This window comes from Cucurbita pepo, chromosome LG15 (genome assembly GCF_002806865.2).
Source record: "Cucurbita pepo subsp. pepo cultivar mu-cu-16 chromosome LG15, ASM280686v2, whole genome shotgun sequence".
Taxonomy (NCBI): domain Eukaryota; kingdom Viridiplantae; phylum Streptophyta; class Magnoliopsida; order Cucurbitales; family Cucurbitaceae; genus Cucurbita; species Cucurbita pepo.
The window spans coordinates 4,734,599-4,756,346 of NC_036652.1; the positions used below are offsets into that span (position 1 = coordinate 4,734,599).

The 21,748-nt window shown below is 36.9% G+C and overlaps 3 protein-coding genes across 7 annotated transcripts in view; 1 reads left to right on the top strand and 2 right to left on the bottom strand.

Moving 5' to 3' along the window:
• Nucleotides 1-2,118: 2,118 nt before the first annotated feature.
• LOC111776309 (protein ABCI7, chloroplastic-like) lies at nt 2,119-7,094 on the bottom strand. The gene is made up of 3 exons (XM_023655734.1): nt 6,148-7,094; nt 4,073-4,332; nt 2,119-2,700 (listed from the first exon to the last, which is right to left on the bottom strand). Exons 1-3 carry the CDS (start codon nt 7,045-7,047, stop codon nt 2,379-2,381), a joined length of 1,482 nt encoding a protein of 493 aa, XP_023511502.1. The 5' UTR covers nt 7,048-7,094; the 3' UTR covers nt 2,119-2,378.
• Nucleotides 7,095-9,378: 2,284 nt separating this feature from the next.
• On the bottom strand, nt 9,379-12,069 carry LOC111776247 (NAC domain-containing protein 71-like). Of its 2 annotated transcripts, none has more exons than XM_023655649.1 (4): nt 11,678-12,069; nt 10,204-10,481; nt 9,803-10,111; nt 9,379-9,720 (listed from the first exon to the last, which is right to left on the bottom strand). In XM_023655649.1, the coding sequence occupies exons 1-4, from the start codon at nt 11,832-11,834 to the stop codon at nt 9,523-9,525; spliced, it is 942 nt and encodes a 313-aa protein (XP_023511417.1). In that variant the 5' UTR covers nt 11,835-12,069; the 3' UTR covers nt 9,379-9,522. The 2 variants fall into 2 exon arrangements, with proteins under 2 accessions (XP_023511417.1, XP_023511416.1); XM_023655648.1 differs by having other exon boundaries at nt 9,379-9,723.
• A 5,600-nt stretch (nt 12,070-17,669) lies between these two features.
• The window catches only part of LOC111811509 (transcription initiation factor TFIID subunit 4b), a 7,301-nt gene continuing 3,222 nt past the window's right edge, over nt 17,670-21,748 (top strand). For 2 of the 4 annotated variants that reach the window (XM_023698395.1, XM_023698398.1), the window contains exons 1-6: nt 17,748-17,934; nt 18,166-18,308; nt 18,409-18,517; nt 19,300-19,817; nt 20,201-20,296; nt 20,434-21,309. In XM_023698395.1, coding sequence (XP_023554163.1) covers nt 18,270-18,308; nt 18,409-18,517; nt 19,300-19,817; nt 20,201-20,296; nt 20,434-21,309 — 1,638 coding nt within the window. In that variant the 5' untranslated portion in view covers nt 17,748-17,934; nt 18,166-18,269. The other 2 variants (XM_023698396.1, XM_023698397.1) reach the window with 2 other exon arrangements.

Genomic DNA, 21,748 nt, shown 5'->3' on the forward strand with positions numbered 1-21,748 from the left:
CAACGCGTTTTAAGAATTGTGAGACTGACGGCGATACGTAATGAGCCAAAACGGACAATATCTACTAACGGAGGGCTTAAGTTGTTACACATCAGGTGTCGAACTCAGATTTTGAATCCTGATTGGTGATACGTAAGGAGTCAAAACGGACAATATCATCAGTTGTCAAACTCAAAGTCCGAATCCTAATCTAAATTTTGAACGTGAGACGTTGCAAAGTTGTTTGTTAGTGAGAGTCGGTTACCAAATTTTGTATGTGTATATCATATTCATAAAGTCATTAAAATAGGGAGATGGTGACACTTGGGGAACTACTCCATTAAAGTTCAACCTTCATATTTTGGCTGTTTTCTCTTCTTTTTCTTCGATGAACAATGAACACAAGACAACAAATTAGAGAATGTCAAGAAAGTGTCCAAATTTAGGAGGAATTAATGATGTTTTAAAGAATAAATTTAAAGACGATTACGTACATTTTTATAGTCAACTTTCTTGGCTCGTTTTGGATTCAGTTGGTTTAGTTTGTCCATTTTTTACACTTTTGGAAGTATTTTCGATCCAATTAAGATTAGAAAACGGCATTGTTTTGGACAATTTATAATATTTAACACGGTTTAGAATTTTTTTTAGAATAATTTAATGATGTTGACTCATAGATAGATTTAAAGCTCAATTTTATGAATGGATAGATATGGATCATGTGAAGCTGAATCTAAGAATAGTTGGCTAAAGCACGTTTAGAATAGCACCAAATTGAGTCTGAAATTGTAAGGGAGTTTATTGATGGAACGTCTTCAGCCTAGGTTGGACGAGTTGTTTGGCGCATGAATAATGTGTAACGTATGACTTATTTACGTGTTATTATTTATGATATGATATGCTAATAAACTTTTGTGATGCATGTACTTCCTATTTATTGATTCTTGTTTGTTAAACATGAATGATTCCACGAATATGTATATATGTCTCATAGGAACTTGTGTGTATCATCTCATTGAACCATAATTCTTAACGCGGGACCTCGTACATTTTTTTACAATTGAGCGTGTGCTAACTCATAGTCATACCTAGCAGCACGTACACAAGTCTGCTTAATGGATTCATGTGTGTGTGGACAGAGAAGTATTATGCATCCAATCCTACTTAAAAAAAAAAAAAAATGAACAGTTATGAAAAATAAATCACACTAGTCATAAAACATGTTGCATGAAGTTTTATTTTCAGACCCACCAACGGTGGGATCACTAGTTGAGTATTTTTAAATATTCATCCTTTGTCCGTCATTTTTCCCGACAAAAGCAAAGATCGCACTAAGGAGGTCATGTACAAATGTTTTTCTTTTATATCGATTATAGTTTTACCATGTTTTCAAGGTTAATGAACGTTTAAGTCCATGACGATTTTATAGATGAAATGTTTTCAAAGCTATTCTGTTTTTAAAGAAAAAGTAATCTCCTTACATTAAGAATCTACTCGACCAATAAACCTAATCAATATTGCATACAAACAAGCCTAATCAATTCATATTATAAACGAGCATTAAATTTGAACAACTTGCAGGAGAAGAGAATATATCAATTACGATAAGTTATGCTCATATTGACTAATTTAATAGATCATATATATACCACTCTCCAATTTTCTTATGAACACAGACGAATGTCAACTTTTATTATATTAGTCACCAAAGTCTAGAATAAAAAGCAACGAGCACTGAAAATAGAATGAAATATGATAGATGATATATTATTATACATAATGTTGACTAACGAACCATTTAAAAAAATAGTTGGAAATCTTAAAAGCATGTATGATAACGTCATGTTGGGTAGAATGAAGAAAAATGGCATACCAAAACATTATTGTAGCTTCAATATGTGCATAAAAGATTTGACATTTTCTTAGTCAAACACTTGTTCATTTAGGCATTTCATCAAACACCTTACATAACATGGGATTTCACAACTTTCATTATATATATAATAATAATCATACCACTTGGATAGTTCTTCAAACCCATCTTCCAAAAATTTAAATTAATCAAAATTTTGTTTTTTTTAAGTATTGAAAGGCTAACAGACATATAATATCGATCTAACAGGACATACCAAACATATATCATCGATCAACAGGACATACTAAACATATATCATCGATCAACAGGATATATCAGACATATATCATCGATCAACCGGACATAAGAAAACTCAAGATAATAATTTAAAAAAAAAAACAAGGATTTATTTGGGAGCTACCAACAGTTCTTGTGGATTTTAAGTTAGCAATGGATATGATATCATCACAGCTACAAATGGAGGATAAGGTGGGATTATAATACTTACTTGAAACTAAAAATGCTTGATTTTCAAGGCCTGTGGTCAGTGTTGGGATGTTTCAAGTGTGGGGTTCAACAATTCTTTTATATGATGCTCGACTCTCTTGCGAACGGAACTGGAAGGTAAGCGTTCGATCACCTCGGATCCGAAAGAAAATATCAGAGCCTTCCTTGCTGTCTTCAAATCGATGCCACGAGCCTGAAAATAGAAGAGTTGGGTTTCCTCCAGGTCACTTATAGCAGCTCCATGCGAACACTTGACATCATCGGCAATGATTTGAAGATTCGGTTTGACGTTCACAGTCGCTCGAGGTTCCAGAAGAAGACTCCTTGTTAGTTGTCCTGCGTCTGTTTGCTGTGCATATCTGGAAAATTCAAGTTCTTGGATTAACCAGTGAAAATTAGTGACAACAGAATGATCTTATTAGTTAGCAAGATGAGAATGAAAAGAGTGATGTAAAGCACTAAATGAAACACGAGAAACGAACGGCAAAGACGGTCATTTTCCCGAAATAATAAAGTTTTGCCTTAGTTAATTATGAATGTAATAGCTCAAGACTACCGCTAGCAAATATTGTCCTCTTTGGGTTTTCCCTTCTAAGCTTCCCCTCAAGGTTTTAAAATGCATATGCTAGAAAGAGGTTTCCACACCCTTGTAAAGAATGTTCCGTTCTTCTCCCTAACCGATGTGGGATCTCACAATCCACCCTCCTCCAGAGCCCAGCGTCCTCGCTGACACTCATTCTCCTCTCCAATCGATGTGGGATCTCCCACATAGGTTGGGGAAGAGAACGAATCATTCTTTATAAGGGTGTGGAAACCTCTCCCTAGCAGACGTGTTTTAAAACCTTGAGAAAAAGTCCAAAGAAGACAATATCTGCTAGTTGTGGGTTTGGGCTGTTACAATGAAGATGCATTCAACCAGTACTTGCAGCAACCAAGAAAACGTTTACGATATTAGTCATCATCTCATCTTAAACCACAAGAAAATTTAAAATTATGTGAAAGGTAAACCAGTTTCTCCATCAACATTCATAGTAGAACTATCCCTTCAAGAAAGAGCCTTATCTTTTCTTCTTGGCATATCTATGTTTGTTTTCTATATTCATATTTGATTGATAAGTAATTGTGTGAGATCCCACATCGGGTGGGGAGGAAAACGAATCATTTTTTATAAGGATGTGGAAGCTTCTTACTAGCAGACACGTTTTAAAAACCTTGAGGGAAAGTCTGAGAGGGAAAACCCAAAAAGGACAATATCTGCTAGCAATAGACTTGGGTTGTTACAAGTGGTATCAGAGCCAGACACCGAGCGATGTGCAAGCGAGGAGGCTAAGCCCTGAAGGGGAGTGGACACGATACAGTGTGTTCCAGCAAGGACGTTGGGCCCCAAAGGGGGTGGAGTGAGGGGTCCCACATCGATAGGAGAAGGGAACGAATGCTAGCGAGGACGCTGGACCCTGAAGGGGGGAGGATTGTGAGATCCCACATCGGTTGGGGAGGAGAACGAAACATTCTTTATAAGGGTGTGAAAACCACCCCTAGCAGATGCGTTTTAAAAACCTTAAGGGGAAACCCGAGAGGGAGCGGTAGACTTGGGCGGTTACAAATTGACACATTTTTTTAATCATGAAGTGACTTAGAACTGCAAGGATTGTAATTATACGACGATGAGAACTTGTGTTAAGAAATCCGATCTATGATTAACGAGTCTACGAAAGAGAAAGAAAGAAGTACCTGTTGACCTTTACGTTACCATCAAATACAGCTTGACCTTGGGGATTGGCGACGATACATTTATGAAGTTGTCGAGAATATCCTCGGGGGTGGTCGAGCACTAGGCTACTGTGTAGATCTTGTGTTTGATTGCCAACTGATAAGTGCAGCGTTGATAATACTGTCGTAGTCTCTGGTCCCAATTGCTGGATATGGACATTGTGTCGACTCAATCTTCCGCCAGTGCTAATCTCCACAAGCTCGTAAGCACTGGTTGATTCCTGTGATAGTTTCAGATAATTATTTTTGTGCACGCTCAACCTTTCGAGCACCAAAGTCGAGTATAAGACATGAAAAATGAGAGCAAATAATGATGAAACCATGTAGCATCAAGACGGTTAAAGAGCATCGGTAAATCTATTTTTCTTGATTATCTCATACCATTTAACAGCCAAAGCCCACCGCTAGCAGATATTGTCCGCTTTTGTCTATTACGTATCGCTGTTAGCCTCAGAGTTTTAAAACATGTCTGCTAGGGAGAAGTTTCCACACTTTTATAAGAAATGTTTTGTTCCCAATCTCACAATCCCTTTCCCCTCTCCAACCAAGGTGAGATCTCAAAATTCATCTTCTTTGGGCGTCCAGCGTCTTCATTGGCACACGGCTCGGTGTCTGTTTCCACACATTTATAAGAAAGTGACAGCTGCTAGAGAACCAACTGAATCCAATCTTGAATCCAATCTTGTTACACGACTGAAGTTTGATCCACCACTTTAAGGAAAGCGATGGGACCATCTACCTATTTTTACACACAAGAAACAACACATGGCAGACAAGAGGTGTCAAAAACATGAGCTTGACTATATGGATTGCTACCTTGCGGTGTATGTATTTTCACTTGTTTGAAGGAGAAAAAACTCGGGTTTAAGGGGGAGGAATGTACATATAAACTAAGCGACGTCCAACAGCAGCCTCAGCTTGAAAGAAGGTGAGAGGCCCTAAGACTCAAAGCTACATGCCCGAAACCATACGTTACATGTAACGGCCCAAGTACACTGCTATCAAATATTGTTCTCTTTGGGCGTTCCCTTCCGGACTTCCCAAAACGCGTATACTAGAGAGAGGTTTCTACATTCTTATAAATAATGTTTTGTTCTCCTCCCCAACTGATGTGAGATCTCACAATCCACCCAAAGGCCCAGCGTCCTAGTTGGCACTCGTTCCAACCAATGTGGGATCTCACATTAGATACGTAGACTCGAGAAAAATCAGCAACTAATACAATTGAAAGACCTATATCTTCAACATAACATAGTATAACTACCGGCTGGAACTTGATATGAGCATAGGTTACTTTTAAAAGATGCTTCCAAAAGAAAAACCTACATAGGACCATCAAAGTGAATCCAACATCGGGAAGTACCCATCATAATACTCGTGATTTTTCTCTGTATTGTCATAACTCTCCATACAATTCTCTATTTAGTTCATAAATTCTCTATTTAGTTCATAAATTCTCTATTTAGTTCATAACCGTTGATGGTTCATATTCTCATTTATTTTAGTTATTAACTCTCGTTTAGTTCATAACCATTTTGCTTTCATATTATCATTTATTTTGGTTATTAACTCTCTTTTCGTTCATAAACATTTTGTTTCATATTCTCATATATTTGGTTCAGATATGAGAATTAGTATTGCTATGCCTATATAAAGGCTTGTCTAGCATTGTTTTGAGAATTTCTCTCTCCAAACCAAGTAAGTCTTTGTGTCTTTGTGTTTAATTTCTGTTTGTGAGTGTGTGAGTGCGATCAATTTTGCTTCCGCTTCCACTACAATAATTTGGTATCATAACATTTTGGTTGTGGCATTACGGCACAATAATTGGGTATCAGATCATTTTTCGTTGTGGCCTTTCCGCACAACATTCTCCACATTCCAAGCTCAAATACCAACAAATTTAACTAAGGTAGTTCAAGTCTCAGCTCAGAAAGCTTAATAACTGACAAAATTGTCTCATATGGATGAAGCTATGAGCATAATGTAAAGAACAGAGCAGCTGACCAACAAAGTTAGATAATGAACAAAGAGAGTACCTGCTGAACAGAAGTCCATTTGATATGAGCAGCATTCAAAGACTGATTCTGAATATAAGAATGTTTAACCCTTCCTTCACTTCCAATCACCACATCCAAAACAGGATTTGCCCAATAAGACCTACCCTGATCCCCACTCAAGAACTCTTCAATGATTTCAATCTCCCCACCATTTTCCACCATAACCAACACTCTAGGATTCGAAATAGCCAATTCATTCGACCCCTCCTCGCCCCCATGAATCGAAAAGTACCTCAAATGGATTGGATTCTCCACTTTACACCCCGCCGGGACATACACCACCGTCAAATCTGGAGCTCCAACGCCATTAATGGCCCAAAACAAGTCCCCCACGAACTTCCGATCAACAAAATCAGATACCCTCTTCGCAATACTTTCAGAAGGGAGATTAATCAAGCTACCCACGTAAACCCCATTTGGCAATTCAGTCAAATTGGAAACCGATTTGACAAAATGACCATCAACAATTACAACATTGGTGAATTGGTTTTCTAAAGGGATGCTCGATAGGTCAGAAGATTGCGGGGGATTCGAGATTGGGTGGATTTGGGACTGTTTTATGAAAGAAACATCGGTGAAACGAAAGGGTTCGTCTCTGCGAGAGGGCCATGGAGTGGAAAGAAGAGATTCCGATGAAGATTCTCTGAGTTTGTGGAGGGGAAAGGGTGATGAAGAAGAAGGGAGTGAGTCTTCGAGAGTTTCGGCGAGTTGAAGAACAAAGGGGTCGGAGAGTGTCGGCGGGAAAGTTTGAAGGGAGGCTCTGGTGGTGGTGGCGACGGAATTGAATTTGAGTTTGCGTTTTGAAGAAGAAGTGGGAAATGAGGGAGACGGCGGCGTTGGTAGCCTGCCGATATGGGGAGTAAATGTGAAGGTCGCCATGGAAGAAGCTTGTTTGTGCGTAGAAGAATGGACGTCACATGATCGATTTGATGCTAATCACTTAGCTTCCGTCTTGATTTGGGCCTTTGGGCTGTCATTCATACATACATACATACATACATACATACATACATACATACATACATACATACATACCGTTCCTAATATTCTCGTGCCACATGGTCCCAATTATTGTGTCGTAATGCCACAACCTCAATGCTTTGATACCTCTTGTTGTACCTTAATGCCACAACCAAAATGTTCTGATACCAAATTGTTAGGGTGGAAGCCGAAGTAAAATTAATCGCACTCACACACCCACAAACATAAATTAAACAAAGACACACAAAGATTTACGTGATTTGGAGAGAAGAAATTCATTCCCTTCCATGGGTGGTAGTTAATCACTATAACCAAAGTGTTTCAAGTGTATCTCTCAGACCCTCTAAATACAAAGTCTCTCAGAAAAGTTCCTCCCATTCGCCTCTTGGAAAATATAAAATGACCCATTTTAACTCGGGTGTTTCGATAGTCATACACACGATCATAATAGCCTAAGTCCACCGGTAAAAGATATTGTCCCCTTTTGTTCGTTACGTATCGTCGTCAGCCTCACGGTTTTAAAAGGGTCACTAGGGAGAGATTTTCACACTCTTATAAGGACTGCTTCGTTCTCCTCTCCAACTTAGATGGGGTCTAACAATCCACCTCCTCTGAGAGGGCCCGGTGGAAAAAGAAAAAAGAACAAATCGAGTGTTCATATGTTGAAATAGAACAAAACAAAAGGAACTTAAAAAAATTTGATTTCAAATTGAGTGTTCATATGTTGAAATAGAACAAAGCATTACTTGTACTTTAGAACAATAATTTGACATCGAGACCAATCAAGGTCGAATTAGGAACAAATCGATGGTTAGAGTTTGAGTAATGTTTCGAAACTCTTAAACTTGTCTTGATAAATGGGAGTATGTATCAGTACAGTTTATGGTTATGAGTTGGTATGAATAAGATCAAGCTCATGTCTGAGAGCGATTAGGAGATCTCCAACTATGCTTTAGTTTGAACTTGTTCGGATGAGAGCAATGAATGACATAGTCATATGATAGTTGACATGTACGAAGGTCACTCCCTCCTTGATGATGACGATGTTATGAGGTCTATTAGGGTACCACCAACTAATTCTTAATAGATAATTTGTCTAGATTAATAGTGCACTTATTGTATGATGAGATTATACGTTGAAACCACGATGAAGGCGCACCTCGAGTGCATATAATATATAGGTTGATGACTAACACAATTACTAGTAACGAGTTAATCAAATTATCCAAGGACCCTCAGATATGCTCAATGATATAGATGAATGAGAACGGTGGAACGAAGGAAGCTCTAATAACTAGAAGATGAGAAGCTAGGAAGTTAAAACATTATAACTATATAAGTTGAGCTTGTATAAACTAGTAGAACCGAGATGCTAGTCTAGGAGAGCCTATGACTTAGATACATGTCACCGAGGTATGTGATAAGATTTATTAATGGTATAACTGACATACAACTTAAGATCAAATTACGAGTCTAGAAGTAAACTACTTACTGGGTATTTAATACTCGTTCATGGTATATTAACTAAGTTGTGCAGCCAAGACGAGGGAGATAAACTATGATGTCAAATGATAAGGAACCAATCCGAAGAAAAGTTCTGCTATCAAATGAACCCAAGGAAAAACTCTTATACCAAATTATGAGGAATAACTACAACGTAAGTAAGATTCAGATTATTTTGTTGATCAAATATCTCAACCTAAAAATAATTGTTTGAGATTCGAATCACTCTGCAAACAAAATTAATTATTTCAAGCTCGAATGATTCTAAACATGCAACCTAAACTACATAGAATTGCAAAAAAAAACTTTATATAGCCTCAAAAGAAAATTCTCAATCGAGACATTTCCCGAGTTCTTAACCTTCATAATTTATGATCATAATTAGTCAGGTGTAAATCAAGATTCTAATCTTCCATCATAAATTTGTATGGTTGAGATATCTTCGTTCATATAAGAGGGAGTGTACGAGTTGTGGAGCTATAGGGATCGAGATAGATGCAAGTCTCGATTTTTTTCTCTCAGTCGTTTTGCTATACATGTTTTGATGCTATTTGTTGACGGTGTCTCTAGTGTCTTTGCACAAACACTTGCAACTTTAAGTTGAAATCTATCTCTTTTGAACATTTTAAAATTGATCGAACTTTTCGAATCATTTTAAAATTAGCGTACGTAGTAGCTAAATGTGGCTCGAGATCACCATGGACTACAAACGAAAAACTCTTATTAATACTTATACTTTTATAGAATATATGACACTCGTTTTATTCCTGAATCGAAGACCGACATTAAAAGGCGTTGGCTTCGGGACCCCATCGAAATTTTCGACCTTGCATCGACAAAAGTCTAGATGATCTTTGTTGTCATTTTTCTTTATAAGCAATTTGGATACCGGTTTAGATGTGTTGAATATGGTGGTATGCAACCACCAATTTGATTGAGATTGTCTTCAAACTCAATGTCGTTGCCTGTATAGTTCGAGTACTCGTACGGCGACCACGGTATCGTTGAACCCGAATAATATAACCGAGGAAAGCATATAGACATAGCTCCTTGCATTTCAGTATAATCCTGCTACAAAGCCAAGAAATAAATGTCTGAGCAAGTCAATTAGAAACATCTCAACCAAGTTTTTGTTGAACAACTTTCATACCTTGGATGAGTCGAGGATCAAATCAGGTGAGATCCATACTTTTTCTCGATTTGTCTCCATAATCGACATGTTACACCAAGACATCATGTTCGTGTCATAGGAACTCGTCATCGGGCTCGACAAACGACTCTCGTCTGTGAGAAAATTGGTCTGAGACGAATCGTCTTTTGAAATATTTGAAAATTCATTCGAAACGACTAGTTTCGTTGACGTAGAATCTTCACTATCTCGACCGTTCCCAACAACATTACCCTTCGGTTCTCGAGGATTATCATTCTTTTTCACAATACGACACAAAGCAAAAGCGCCCTAAAAAACACAGATGATCACACACAAACACCAACACAAAGTTAGTTCTTAGCACATATGCATCATGTCATTGCTTCATAGGTAATATATACCTTAAAATTAGGAGTTCCATGAGAGAACTCGTCGCAAAGTCGATACTCGTGCATGACCCAATCCATTCGATCACCTGACGGTGCTCGGCCGCGATGAAAAACGAGTGTCTTTCGGTATCCCATCACAGAAAATTGGCAGTTGATCTTCTTGTCTTTTCCAGTGGCTTTCCAGTAGCCAGCTTTGGTAGCTCTATTCGTTCTCGATCCATTCGGGTATTTTCGATCTCGGGGACAGAAGAAAAACCACTCCATATCTCGTTTGGGAAGAAAAGATTTCTCTGTAACATAGTAACACAATGTTACAACAACAAAATCATGAACAGAACATGCCAAAACAGAAAGAAGTTCTTCCATTGGTACATAAAAAATATTTGTCATTAATATAATAAATTGTGAGATCTCACATGTTGAAGAGGGAAACAAAACATTCCTTATAAGGATGCACAAACTTCTCCTTAACATACGTGTTTTAGAATAGTGAGGCTGACGATGATATATAACGGACTAAAGCATACAATATCTGCTAGTGGTGGGCTTAGGCTATTACAGATGGTATCAGAGTCAGACACTGGATAGTGTGTCAACGAGAACGTTGGACCCCCAAAGGGTGGATTGTGTCTCCACACCACATTTCTTATAAATGTACGGAAAATTCTCCCGAACAGACGTGTGTTAAAATAGTGAGATTGACGACGATACGTAACGAGCTAAAGCAGACAATATCTGCTAGTGGTGGGTTTGTGCTGCCACAAATGATAATCAGAGTCAGATAGTGGATGGTGTGTCAACGAGGACGTTGGACCCCTAACGGGGTGGATTGTGTCTCCACACCACATTTCTTATAAGGGTATGAAAATCTCTCCCTAACAGACGCATTTTAAAACCCTGAGACTAACGGCAATACGTAACAGGGCTAAAGCAGACAATATCTATTAGTGATGGGCTTGGACTGTTAGAAATGATTTGAAAGCCAAACACCGAGCGATGTGCCAACAAGGACATTAGACTCCCAAGGGGGTGGATTGTGTCTCCACACCATATTCCTTAAAAGGGTTTGGAAATCTCTTCCTAATGGGCATATTTTAAAACGGTAAAGCTGAGTGCGATACGTAACAGACTAAAGCAAACAATATCTAATAACTGTGGGCTTAAACTATTACAAATAGTATCAAAGCTAGACACCGAGCGGTGTGCCAACGAGGACGTTGGACCCCCAAGGAGGTGAATTGTGTCTCCACACCACATGCCTAACATACGCATTTTAAAACCGTGAGACTGACGACAATACAATACGTAACGAGCTAAAACAAACCATATCTGCTAGCAGTGAACTTGGACGGTTACATCTAACGCTTCAGTTACTTTTATTCTAAAGCTCCACTTTATGAAGAATCCAAACATCAACAGTAACAAAGAACAAAGAACAGAGAATTTGAAGATTCATTTAGAACCAAAACAAGAAGCAAAAAGATACCTGGAAGCTCCCAAGGATCAAATTTGTACAAATCAATGACAGGAATCACTTCAAGCTCAATTGGAAGTCCTTCAACTTTCCTTTTGAGATAATAACCCACCAATTCTTCATCTCTTGGGTGAAATCTGAACCCTGGTGGAAGCGAACCACTCCCCATTCTTTACCCACTTCAAATAAATGTGGAAGATCCGATGCTTTTTTGGTCGAAAACAGAGTGAAATTTCAACAGGCTGCTGCTGATGCACCTGTTTAGTTCAAGAATCATTGTCTGTTCTTAACTTTCTGGGTTTTGAATTAACCAAATCCCCAAGATTTTGAAGAAATTTGATGGGGTTTGTGAGAAAAACAGGAAAGTTTTGAACTTTGAAATGGTTTTAAAAGAGATTGAAAGAAATCTGTGTTGTTTTAGGAGTGTAAAAACAGGGGAAGTAGTGGGGCTTATAAATAGATAGCCATTGGTAAGGCAACAAGCAGTCTATTGATACACCGAAAGTTTGAGATGGCTTGTCCAAAGTGCACCCAAAATTCCTATGTCTTAGGCCCCACTCTCATCTAAACTCCCACCCATTTCACACTCATTCGAGTTTCGAGTTTTTTAAATTTGGTCCGCTAGGAGGGTTCCACACCCTTATAAGGAATGTTTCGTTCTACTCTCCACTTTTATATGAGATCTCACAATCCACCCCCTTAAGGGTCCAACGTCCTTGTTGGTGCACTGCTCGTTGTCTGGCTCTGATACCATTTGTAACAGCTCAAGCCTACCGCTACCAGATATTGTTTGCATTGGCTTGTAACGTATTGTCGTCAGCCTCACTGTTTTAAAACGCGTTTGCTAGGAAGAAGTTTCTACACCGTTATAAGGAATGTTTCGTTCCCCTCTCCAACTGATATGAGATCTCACCAAAAAGAAATCAAGAGACAAATGAAACATCCAAACATTGCATGTCATGGTGAAGATGTGATTGCCTTATGTGGGATAGATTTATGACACTTTTGAATATTTTGTTCACCGAACATCATTTGTTAATGTATGAACTAATGCATTTCGTGCTTTACGAGTAAGAAGAAAATCTTAGATTCGTTCGATCTTACAAAAATGTTTAAGGTGTTCGATAAAAAATAAAAAAAACTATTTCATTGCAATGGTATACTCGGTTGAGGATATTGGGAGGGAGGGAGTCCCACCTTGGCTAATTTAGTGGAAGATCATTGTTGGGAGCTAAGAATACTATTTTCATTGGCATAAAGCCTCTAACTTAGTCATGTCAAGAGTTTATACTCAAAGTGAACAATATTATATCATTGTGGAGATCAGTGATTCCTAAGGTATCAGAATGCCCTTAACTTAATCATGTCAATAGAATTCTCAAATGTCGAACAAAGAAGTTGTGAGCCTCGAAAGATGGCCTGGGGAAGTGGTCAATCGAGAGGAAGAAACAAAACCCACAATTTTTCTTGAATGAGCCATTGAATTGGGACAAAGAAACCGTCATTTTGTTCGTTCGATCGATCAAATGAGCTTGAGTTTAAATTATATCACTCGTTTTCATATTCAAATTTGAGTTAGAGATGAAGAGAGAGTGATATCATCCGAACCTCACACTAAAATGGGTATTGCTGCACCGTTAAGTATATGACGAACGCGGTTTAAAGTAAACATTGATATACCGTTAAATATATGAAAGAGAAATTAGACGACGAAAATAGTGTGAACGTATAAATTTCAAATCTTAAGTTTCATAATTTTTATAGTTCTTTTGAGAGGTTCTGTACTTGCGGTGTAAGTTCAATCCATATCATAATGAGTCGGACAAACTACCTTTGCCTTATCTTTTTCTTTCCAACCTTTTGAAGCCTTGCCATTTGTAGGGCCCCATTTCCTCCCAAAAGCCAAAGTGTTCAACATATATATATATATAGCGGGGCGGGGAAGTAGGCGAGAACAAGGACGGGGAATATAATTTCATCCCCGACCCCATCTTCATTCTCTGTCTAAATGGGAATCCCCTCCCTATTCAGGACGAGTTTCTGCAGGGTCCCGACCTTGCAGGTAAAATTGATATCTCTACGTGTGTGAGATCCCACATTGGTTGGTGAGGGGAACAAAGTATTCGTTATAAGTGTGTGAAAACCTCTCCTAACATACGCGTTTTAAAACCTTGAGGGGAAGTCAAGAAGGGAAAGTCTAAAGAGAACAATATCGGTTAGTGGTGAGCTTAGGCTATTAAATGGTGTCAGAGTCAGGCACTAAACGATGTGCTAGCGAAGAGTGGTTGGAGGGGTAAACATTTTAAGAGTGAGACGGGAAGCCCCACAGGTTTACCAACTAATACCTACCAATAAGAAAAATATAAACTAATTAAATATTGATAATAAAATAAAATATACTACTAATCAAATCATAAACGAAAGAATATTAACGGATTACGAATATCTAAGATATATTTCATAACTAATATATTCTCCAAATATTATATCTCAAGGAAACAAAGCATTCTAAGAGTGAGCCTTGACGGGAAGCCCTAAAGGGAAAGTCCAAAGAGGATAATATCCGCTAGCGATGAACTTGAGCTGTTACAACCTACATTCTATGTGACATGGTCAAGTTACCTACTTCAAACTTCTAAAGAGTACACGAGCTCTTCCAACATGTTTTGTCCTCACTCACATGCATCCCAAGAAAAATATTAGTTTATGATATAAATACGAAAACTTGCTTTTTAGGAGTTAATTATTTTGGTATTTAATCAACCCTACTTTTACATATTAGAATAATGGGTAAAAAAAATAATGGAAAGTTGAAGCCTTTATGGGGCATTAATTAGAATAATTTTAGAATAATGTTTAAAAGAATAATATATGGTTTTATTATACATTATGAACTTTATAATAAATTTATATAATATGGTTGAATACCTTGCTTCCTATATGCAAAAAGCATGGAAATGTCATTTTTATGGTCTAATATAATCATAAAAGGACATCCCACTAATGCTTTTCTAATACAAATTGGTTCTAACTTTTTTTAATGGGTCACTAACCCATTCTTATAAGACTATGAATAAAGTATAATAAAGGTCAAATATTATAGAAATGGTAATAAAAATAAATAAAATATTTGTTGTTAAGGAAAATTGTTGGTCGGTGGAAATTCAAGACCTTTGGGTTTCTTTCCGAACTTAGTCGAGGTCAAGATGGTTCGGGGTTCAGGCGCATCGAGCTCAAACTCTTTCTCTGACCCTTTTATTACGTGACCGTAATATTTTGTTACGTTTCACTGCAAAAACTCCCTTAGCGCCCTAACACTTCTAGGAAGTAGCATCGATCAAGTTATTTGTAATTTTAACTCTGTAACTGGTTTGGTTGTTATAAAATATATATACGAATATAGAATCGATAGAACTTATTGAATAGGACCCACTCGAATTTGCACCTTGGCAACCTTTGACAGCTAAGAATCGCTTTCCGGGCTAAATCGATGGTAATTGCTTTCCTATCAAAATCGATGGTGATCGGTTACCACTATCAGGTAGATTGAATAAGAAGATTGGGCTAGCTGATGTATTCCGGAAAAAGGAGAGAATACAGAGCTTGAAACTAACGCATTAAACTATGCGTATATCAGAGACAGAGACCTACGCTTCATTCTCGTTCTTTCTATCATCTTTTGGTTAGTTTTAAAAAATATATTTTCGCTTACGATACAATTAGCCGAACCCATGAACCAACTCAATCTATAAAATTTTCATTTATTTGAACCCAACTCAACTCAAGTCAGTTCATAACCCAACTCAATATCGTACCGATTAGGTTGAGTTGTTCGAGTTTTTTGAGTAATCGAAGTTTTTTTTATAGGCATTCCCACTACCATCGCCTTTTGTCAGTAATCTCGAGATAGTTAAAATAAATAATGGATGAGACCATACCTTCTTTATAAATAGATAAGCTAAATCTCAAGAGTATTATATATTTTTTTTAGAGACGTTATGTCTAGTTCAACAATATGTGAGACAGTAAGACTATTTTAGACCTAAATGTTATTTGTCTACCGAGAGAAGCTAGGAAGGGCCCTTAACCCCTTCAGTTTCCTATTGAACGGGAAAGAAATAACTGACAGGATTTAAAGGATTTCAATGAGTTTAAGACTGAGATTCGACACCGGTATGGAAACTTCATGCATATTGTGTATTCATATATATCAAAATACATTCATGTTATGATTAATACGGATGCATACACTACGATGTTATAATACAGTATTATGTAAAACTATGATATTATACACGTTCCCTTTCTTTCGTGATATATCGATAGTGTGAATGTACGCTAATTGAAGGCCAAATATACGAGTCTACTTGGGGTCTAGTACAAGTACATAGGTCGTGTGTAAAGAAGTAATACATATCCAATTTTTTAAATTTACCAACTTTGTCTCCAATTTTTTAATTTTTTAAAATTCATTATTCCACTTTAACTTTAAAATTTATATCTATATTTAATTATTCAATTAATTTTTAAAAAATTAAAATATAATAATATTATTAAACTATGATTTAAAATTTAAAATTTTCATTTCACAATAATAATACAATATATTTAATGTATAGGACATGTTCCCGACATTAATATAAAAAATTATAAAAAATATATATCCACTCTATTAATATGGATTAGGGAACAATAAAATAATATATTTTATGGACAAAATTTGGCAGTTGATCCAATAATAATTATAATTTAATTTTGGTGACATTTTTTTGGAATTAAATACATGTAACGCAGCCACCTTATTGGAATAAAACACATGATTATAATGTTTTATTTTTATAATGATTTTGGGACATGTTTTAATTATTAGTCAAAAACAATCTTTGACTTGATCAAATCTTGACATTTTATTTGTAACGATTTGAATGAAAGTTGTCTGAGTTTATCTCGTTTGTTCGGTATATTTTTTCATAGCTAAGAAAATAAATATTTGATTGTAGAGATGTCCACGGGTCGAGAGGGGACACTTTCTCCATCTCTGCTCCTATTTCAATACCCGTTTATTTAAGTGGGGCGGGAGTGTGGGGGGAAATTGGAGTAGAAACAACATGGAAAATATAATCTCGGTTCTCCGTTCCCAACTTCGATTCTGTTTAACTAATGGGGGAAATTTATTTTTCCGTTGGGATTCTCCACCTCGTTCAATCTATTTTGTTGATCGAATATTTCAAGGCAAAAACGCTTATTTGAGATTCGAATTACTCTACAAACAAAATCGATCAAGGCAAATTTCAATGATTCAGATATGTAACACAAACTACATAAAATTATAAACAAACTTAACCCTTCGCTAAAAGAAAACGTTAATGTTCTTTTGCTACATTTTCAAGTCTATCTTACAAGGACAGACAACGTAAATGAATTTATATAGGCTCAAAAGAAAACACTGGACTTCTGCTGAGACATTTCAAGAGTTGTAACTTTCATATTTTACCATCATAATTAGTAGTTATTTAATGAAACACCATAACTCTAGATTATCATCGACTCAAAATTTGTAACCATACAAGAATAAATGAAATCTGATTCTTGTTTAATGTGACATAAATTTCGACTTGAATTTATCTTAGGCAAAAATTGTGAGGATGATGGTGATGCATAACAGGCCAAAACAGACAATATCTATGGGTATGTTTTATTCAAGATTTATTATATCTTAATTATTCAATTTTGTATGTGAGGGGTATTTTTGTCCATTAAATATTTAGAAAATTTATCGATTTAAAAAAAAAAAAAGATTTAGTCATCTATTACCTAAAAAATAATTAATTTTCATAAATATCTTAGACTTGGACCAAGGCCCAACGAAACGGCCCAAACCCTAGATAGACTTTGGGTCCAAGGCCCAACGAAACGGCCCAAACCCTAGATAGACTTTGGGCCCAGCCCATTCAGAAAAGGAAAAATAAAAATAAAAAAAATAAAAAAGCGTAAGAAACAGAAAGAAAATTAATAAATCTCTGTCTACTTCTCTAGTCTCTCCCCAGCTTCTCTCCGTTCGCTCCTTCCCGTCAAGGTTTGTTCATGATTGAATGCGTTCTGTTCTTTTCAAGATTTTTCGGGTTACAATTGTTGCAATCATGATTCCATGTTTGTTTGTTTCGTTTGGTTCATTCCTCCTCACAGTTCCTGATGTTTCCCTACTAAGATTCTAGCGATTTTCTTCTTTTGGGCATCGCGGGATTGAATTCAGCACTTTTCTTCGGATGGTAGGAAATCGGTGTATCTAAACTTGTATTATGTTTATGTTAAACTGTTAATGTTGCAATCAGTTTGAATTTCAATTTTAATTGTATAGACCGGATCAAACAAGCTCATTTGATTTTCTATCTATTTGCGATGGGATGAAAAGAACTAGCTAGGTTTCGTGTTCATTACCATCATAATTGTTTAATTTTGTCTTTCTTCCTCAGTGAAAGTGGATTTTTTTGTTGTGTAAGGTACTTTTCAACTCGTTATCTTCTAGCAATTTTTAGAAGTTGTATCGTTGGATTAGCTGTTAGCAAGGTAAGGTGACCGAGGTTGATTGAACACATAGCTTGTTATGGACCCCTCTATTATGAAGCTTCTGGAGGATGACGAGGTTTTTGTTTCTTTTAGTGCTTGTGTGCAAACGTTTATCCTAGGACTGAGGGGATATCATTTGTAAACTTTTGCTGTGTTGGATGTTCAATTGTGGACAGGATGAAACAATGCATTCGGGTGCAGCTGTGGAGGCTTTTCAGGCTGCCTTGAATAGAGACATAGAAGGTGATGTTCCGGCTGTTTCCCAGGCTCCTGAGTCAGATGCAGGTATACTTCATCCTAAACTTAGAAGTTTTCTTAGAAGTTTTAAGTTTTAGTCATAGATCTTGTGTTACATAATTTTGTATCGAGTATGGTCTCATTTTTCGGGATAAATAATAAGCGATTGAAATTGGTAGAGATCATATTGAAATGTGCTGCTATAGAAGCATGTTTTCTATAAAAGCATTTTTCTGTGTTTTTAATGGTTTGCAGGCTTTAAATCTATTTTACCTGGATATCAATTTGTTTCTTGTTACATACACGTATGATGCCTGTTCTGTAGTGTATTAATTTAAGTGAACAAATTGCTATTTCACCATTAAAATGAGTTGGATGTTGAATCAACTTGAAAACGCCCACTTTAGTATTGTTTTTGTGGCAACTAAATATATTTATAGTTTCGGCGTGAAGATATTCTTACCTTTTTGTATTCTTAGTTCTTGCTTCATTGTCATAACTTCGCCTCCATCTTTTTCTTGAATCTTTTGTGATGATTTCACTGTGTAACACCGATTTTGAAATGTGGGAATTTCAGGTTCCCATAATTCATTTCCACACACCTTCTTATCATGAGCTTTTCTTCTGGCTTTTCAAATTATTTGATCTTGAAACAGACAGTCATATCTTGTTCAAACTGCACTTTTGTCCCCTTGCAGACGATGAAAATGTTCTGTAACTATGTAGAAAAAAATGTGTTCAAAAGCAAGCATAAAATTTTTCGTGTAGTGGCTCATGGATGTTTGGATTGAAATATGGAATAGTTGATTTGATGTTGTGTCAAAATGCAGCTTTCCCTCGAGGGAGCAATGGTCCATCTAGCCTCTCGTTACAAGCTAGTCAAAACGAAAAGACTGAATCTCATGCACAACAAGATCAAAATTTTCGTCCGAAGCAAGAACAACATTCATCTCTGATGGAACTAGAGCGATGTTCATCATTACCTGAAAATCAGCAGCAACATAATGCTGCTCCCCTCCAAGCTTCAAAGAATCAACCCCAAGCAGATCGTGAACAAGGGGACGCAGAGCAAGTTTCTGCTCAGTTTTCTCAAACAGCAGGGCTGCAAGGTTCTGAAAAAGCTCCAATCCTTGTGAATGATTCAAACAGAATGCAGAATCGGGACAATGAATCTCAATACCTGAAGTTACAAAAGATGAGTAATCAGCAGACAATGGTCTCAGAACAGGCAAATAACCCATTAAATCGTAGTAAACAGGTACCCTTTGCCTCGTTGATGCCTGTATTGATGCCTCAGCTTGATAAAGACAGAGCCATGCAGCTTCAGACTTTATTTAACCGATTGAAGGTAAGTACGCGAATAAAAGCACATTCTGTTATTGCCTATAACTGTGCAGTATATGTGAAATGTAGGTTAGATGTAATGAATCCGCCCTAAGCAAAGGACTAACCAGATAAGTAACAGGGTTGTTTACCACATTGATTTTTGGCATTTCATATTCCTCCATAAAATGCATGGTTTAAATCAATTTCTCTGTTACAGAAAATGAAGTGATCAATATATGTCTATGGTAATTACCCTTAGAATATACTCTCTACTTAGGGTCTTATTCGTGTGACAGTGTCTTTCTCCCTTCAATCATATTAAATTCTGACGTAATGCGTTAAAGAAGTGGTTGGATGGTTCATGATTGAATAGGTTGTCTCATATACTTTGAACTTGTATTGTAGAGGAATGAAATGAACAAAGATGATTTTATACGTCTCATGAGGGGTGTTGTGGGTGATCAGATGCTCAGATTAGCAGTTTGTCAAGTACAAGCACAGGTCAGCAGTTAATTGATTTCTTGTAATGAAGTTTGTCATGAAATTTTATTATGTTTTTATTGATTACTTTAAATCAGTCTGTTCGTGAATTATGGTTACCTTCCTCAGGTTCCAGTCTTAACCTTTTTCATTTACAGCCTCCACCTTCAGTCAGGCAACTTTCTCCAAGAATGCCATCTATGGGCCCTGGTGCACCAAATTTCTCTGACCCACGGCCATTTTCACAACTTCATCAGAAAGGCATGAATTCTCCTGCTGTTCAATCATATATGCCCTCTTCAGCATCCCAAGGGCGGGGTAGTTCAGGCTATCCTGCCATGGACAAAAATATGCAATCTCTACGAGAAGTAGAACAGCGAACAGATGGTAATGCAAATCAATTGACTTCATCCAGTTCAGGCACCATCCAGGAAAGGGAACGCTCCTCAATTCCTGTTCCAGGACTCGAGAAGCAGCAGCTACACTTTCAACAGAAATCTTTCCCCATGTATGGAAACAGTGGTAATTATCACCCGTATACTGGGTCAAATATAAATACCTCTTCGTTATCTCTTAAACCCCAACCCCATGAGGGTCAAGCGAAGCAAATTTCCCAGCAGGCTCCCAATTTTGATAGGCAAGTTTCTATAAATGATCCGAAGCGAGTCCAGGGTGGAAATGTTTCACACTTACGTAATAACTTAACTTCACAGCCAAGTCCCTGGAAGTCTTCAACAAGTAAAGAGCAGAACACAGGCCCTCTATCTTCAATGAGTTACATTAAACAAGAACCTTCTGATCAGGTTTCTGAGCAGAACAAAACCCAACATTCAAATTTGCAGGGATTGTCTTCTATTCCTAGCATGCAGGCTGAACAAGTTAACACAACCCCTGGAATTGCGAAGGACCCTTTTGAAAAGCAAACTTCTAAAGTAGCTTTTCCTACATCAAACAATGTTATGCCTCAATCATCAACCAACGCAGCAAATCCAATTTCTTCTGATGCAAATTCTCTACACGAGTCTAGTGCTGTGGTATGTATTGGTAGAGTGTACGTTGCTGTCCTACCTTTAGTTTTGTAAAAGTTAAAATTGCATGCTAATGTTCGACTGTACACTTTTTATGTCAGGCAGTAATTTTATGCCTTTCTTTCTGCCCTCATATCTCATTCTGTTTGTTATAACTTAGGAGCATAGATTTTGTTTTGTATTTATTGAATAAAAATAATTGACCTGGTTCATCAATTTCCTTGCTTAATCTTTTCAAGTCTGTTGCAACAAATTGTGTAAGTGTTTATTTATGTATTAGATGATTTAATATGTACCTACCTCTGCCATGTCTTGATATTATCTTCGTGAAGCATGTACATCGCTCAATCTTATGCCCTTGGCTTGCTCTTATGATGTATCATCTATTTGCGGACTAATTTTTTTTTTTTTTTTTTTTTTTTTTTTTTTTTTTTTTTTTTTTTTT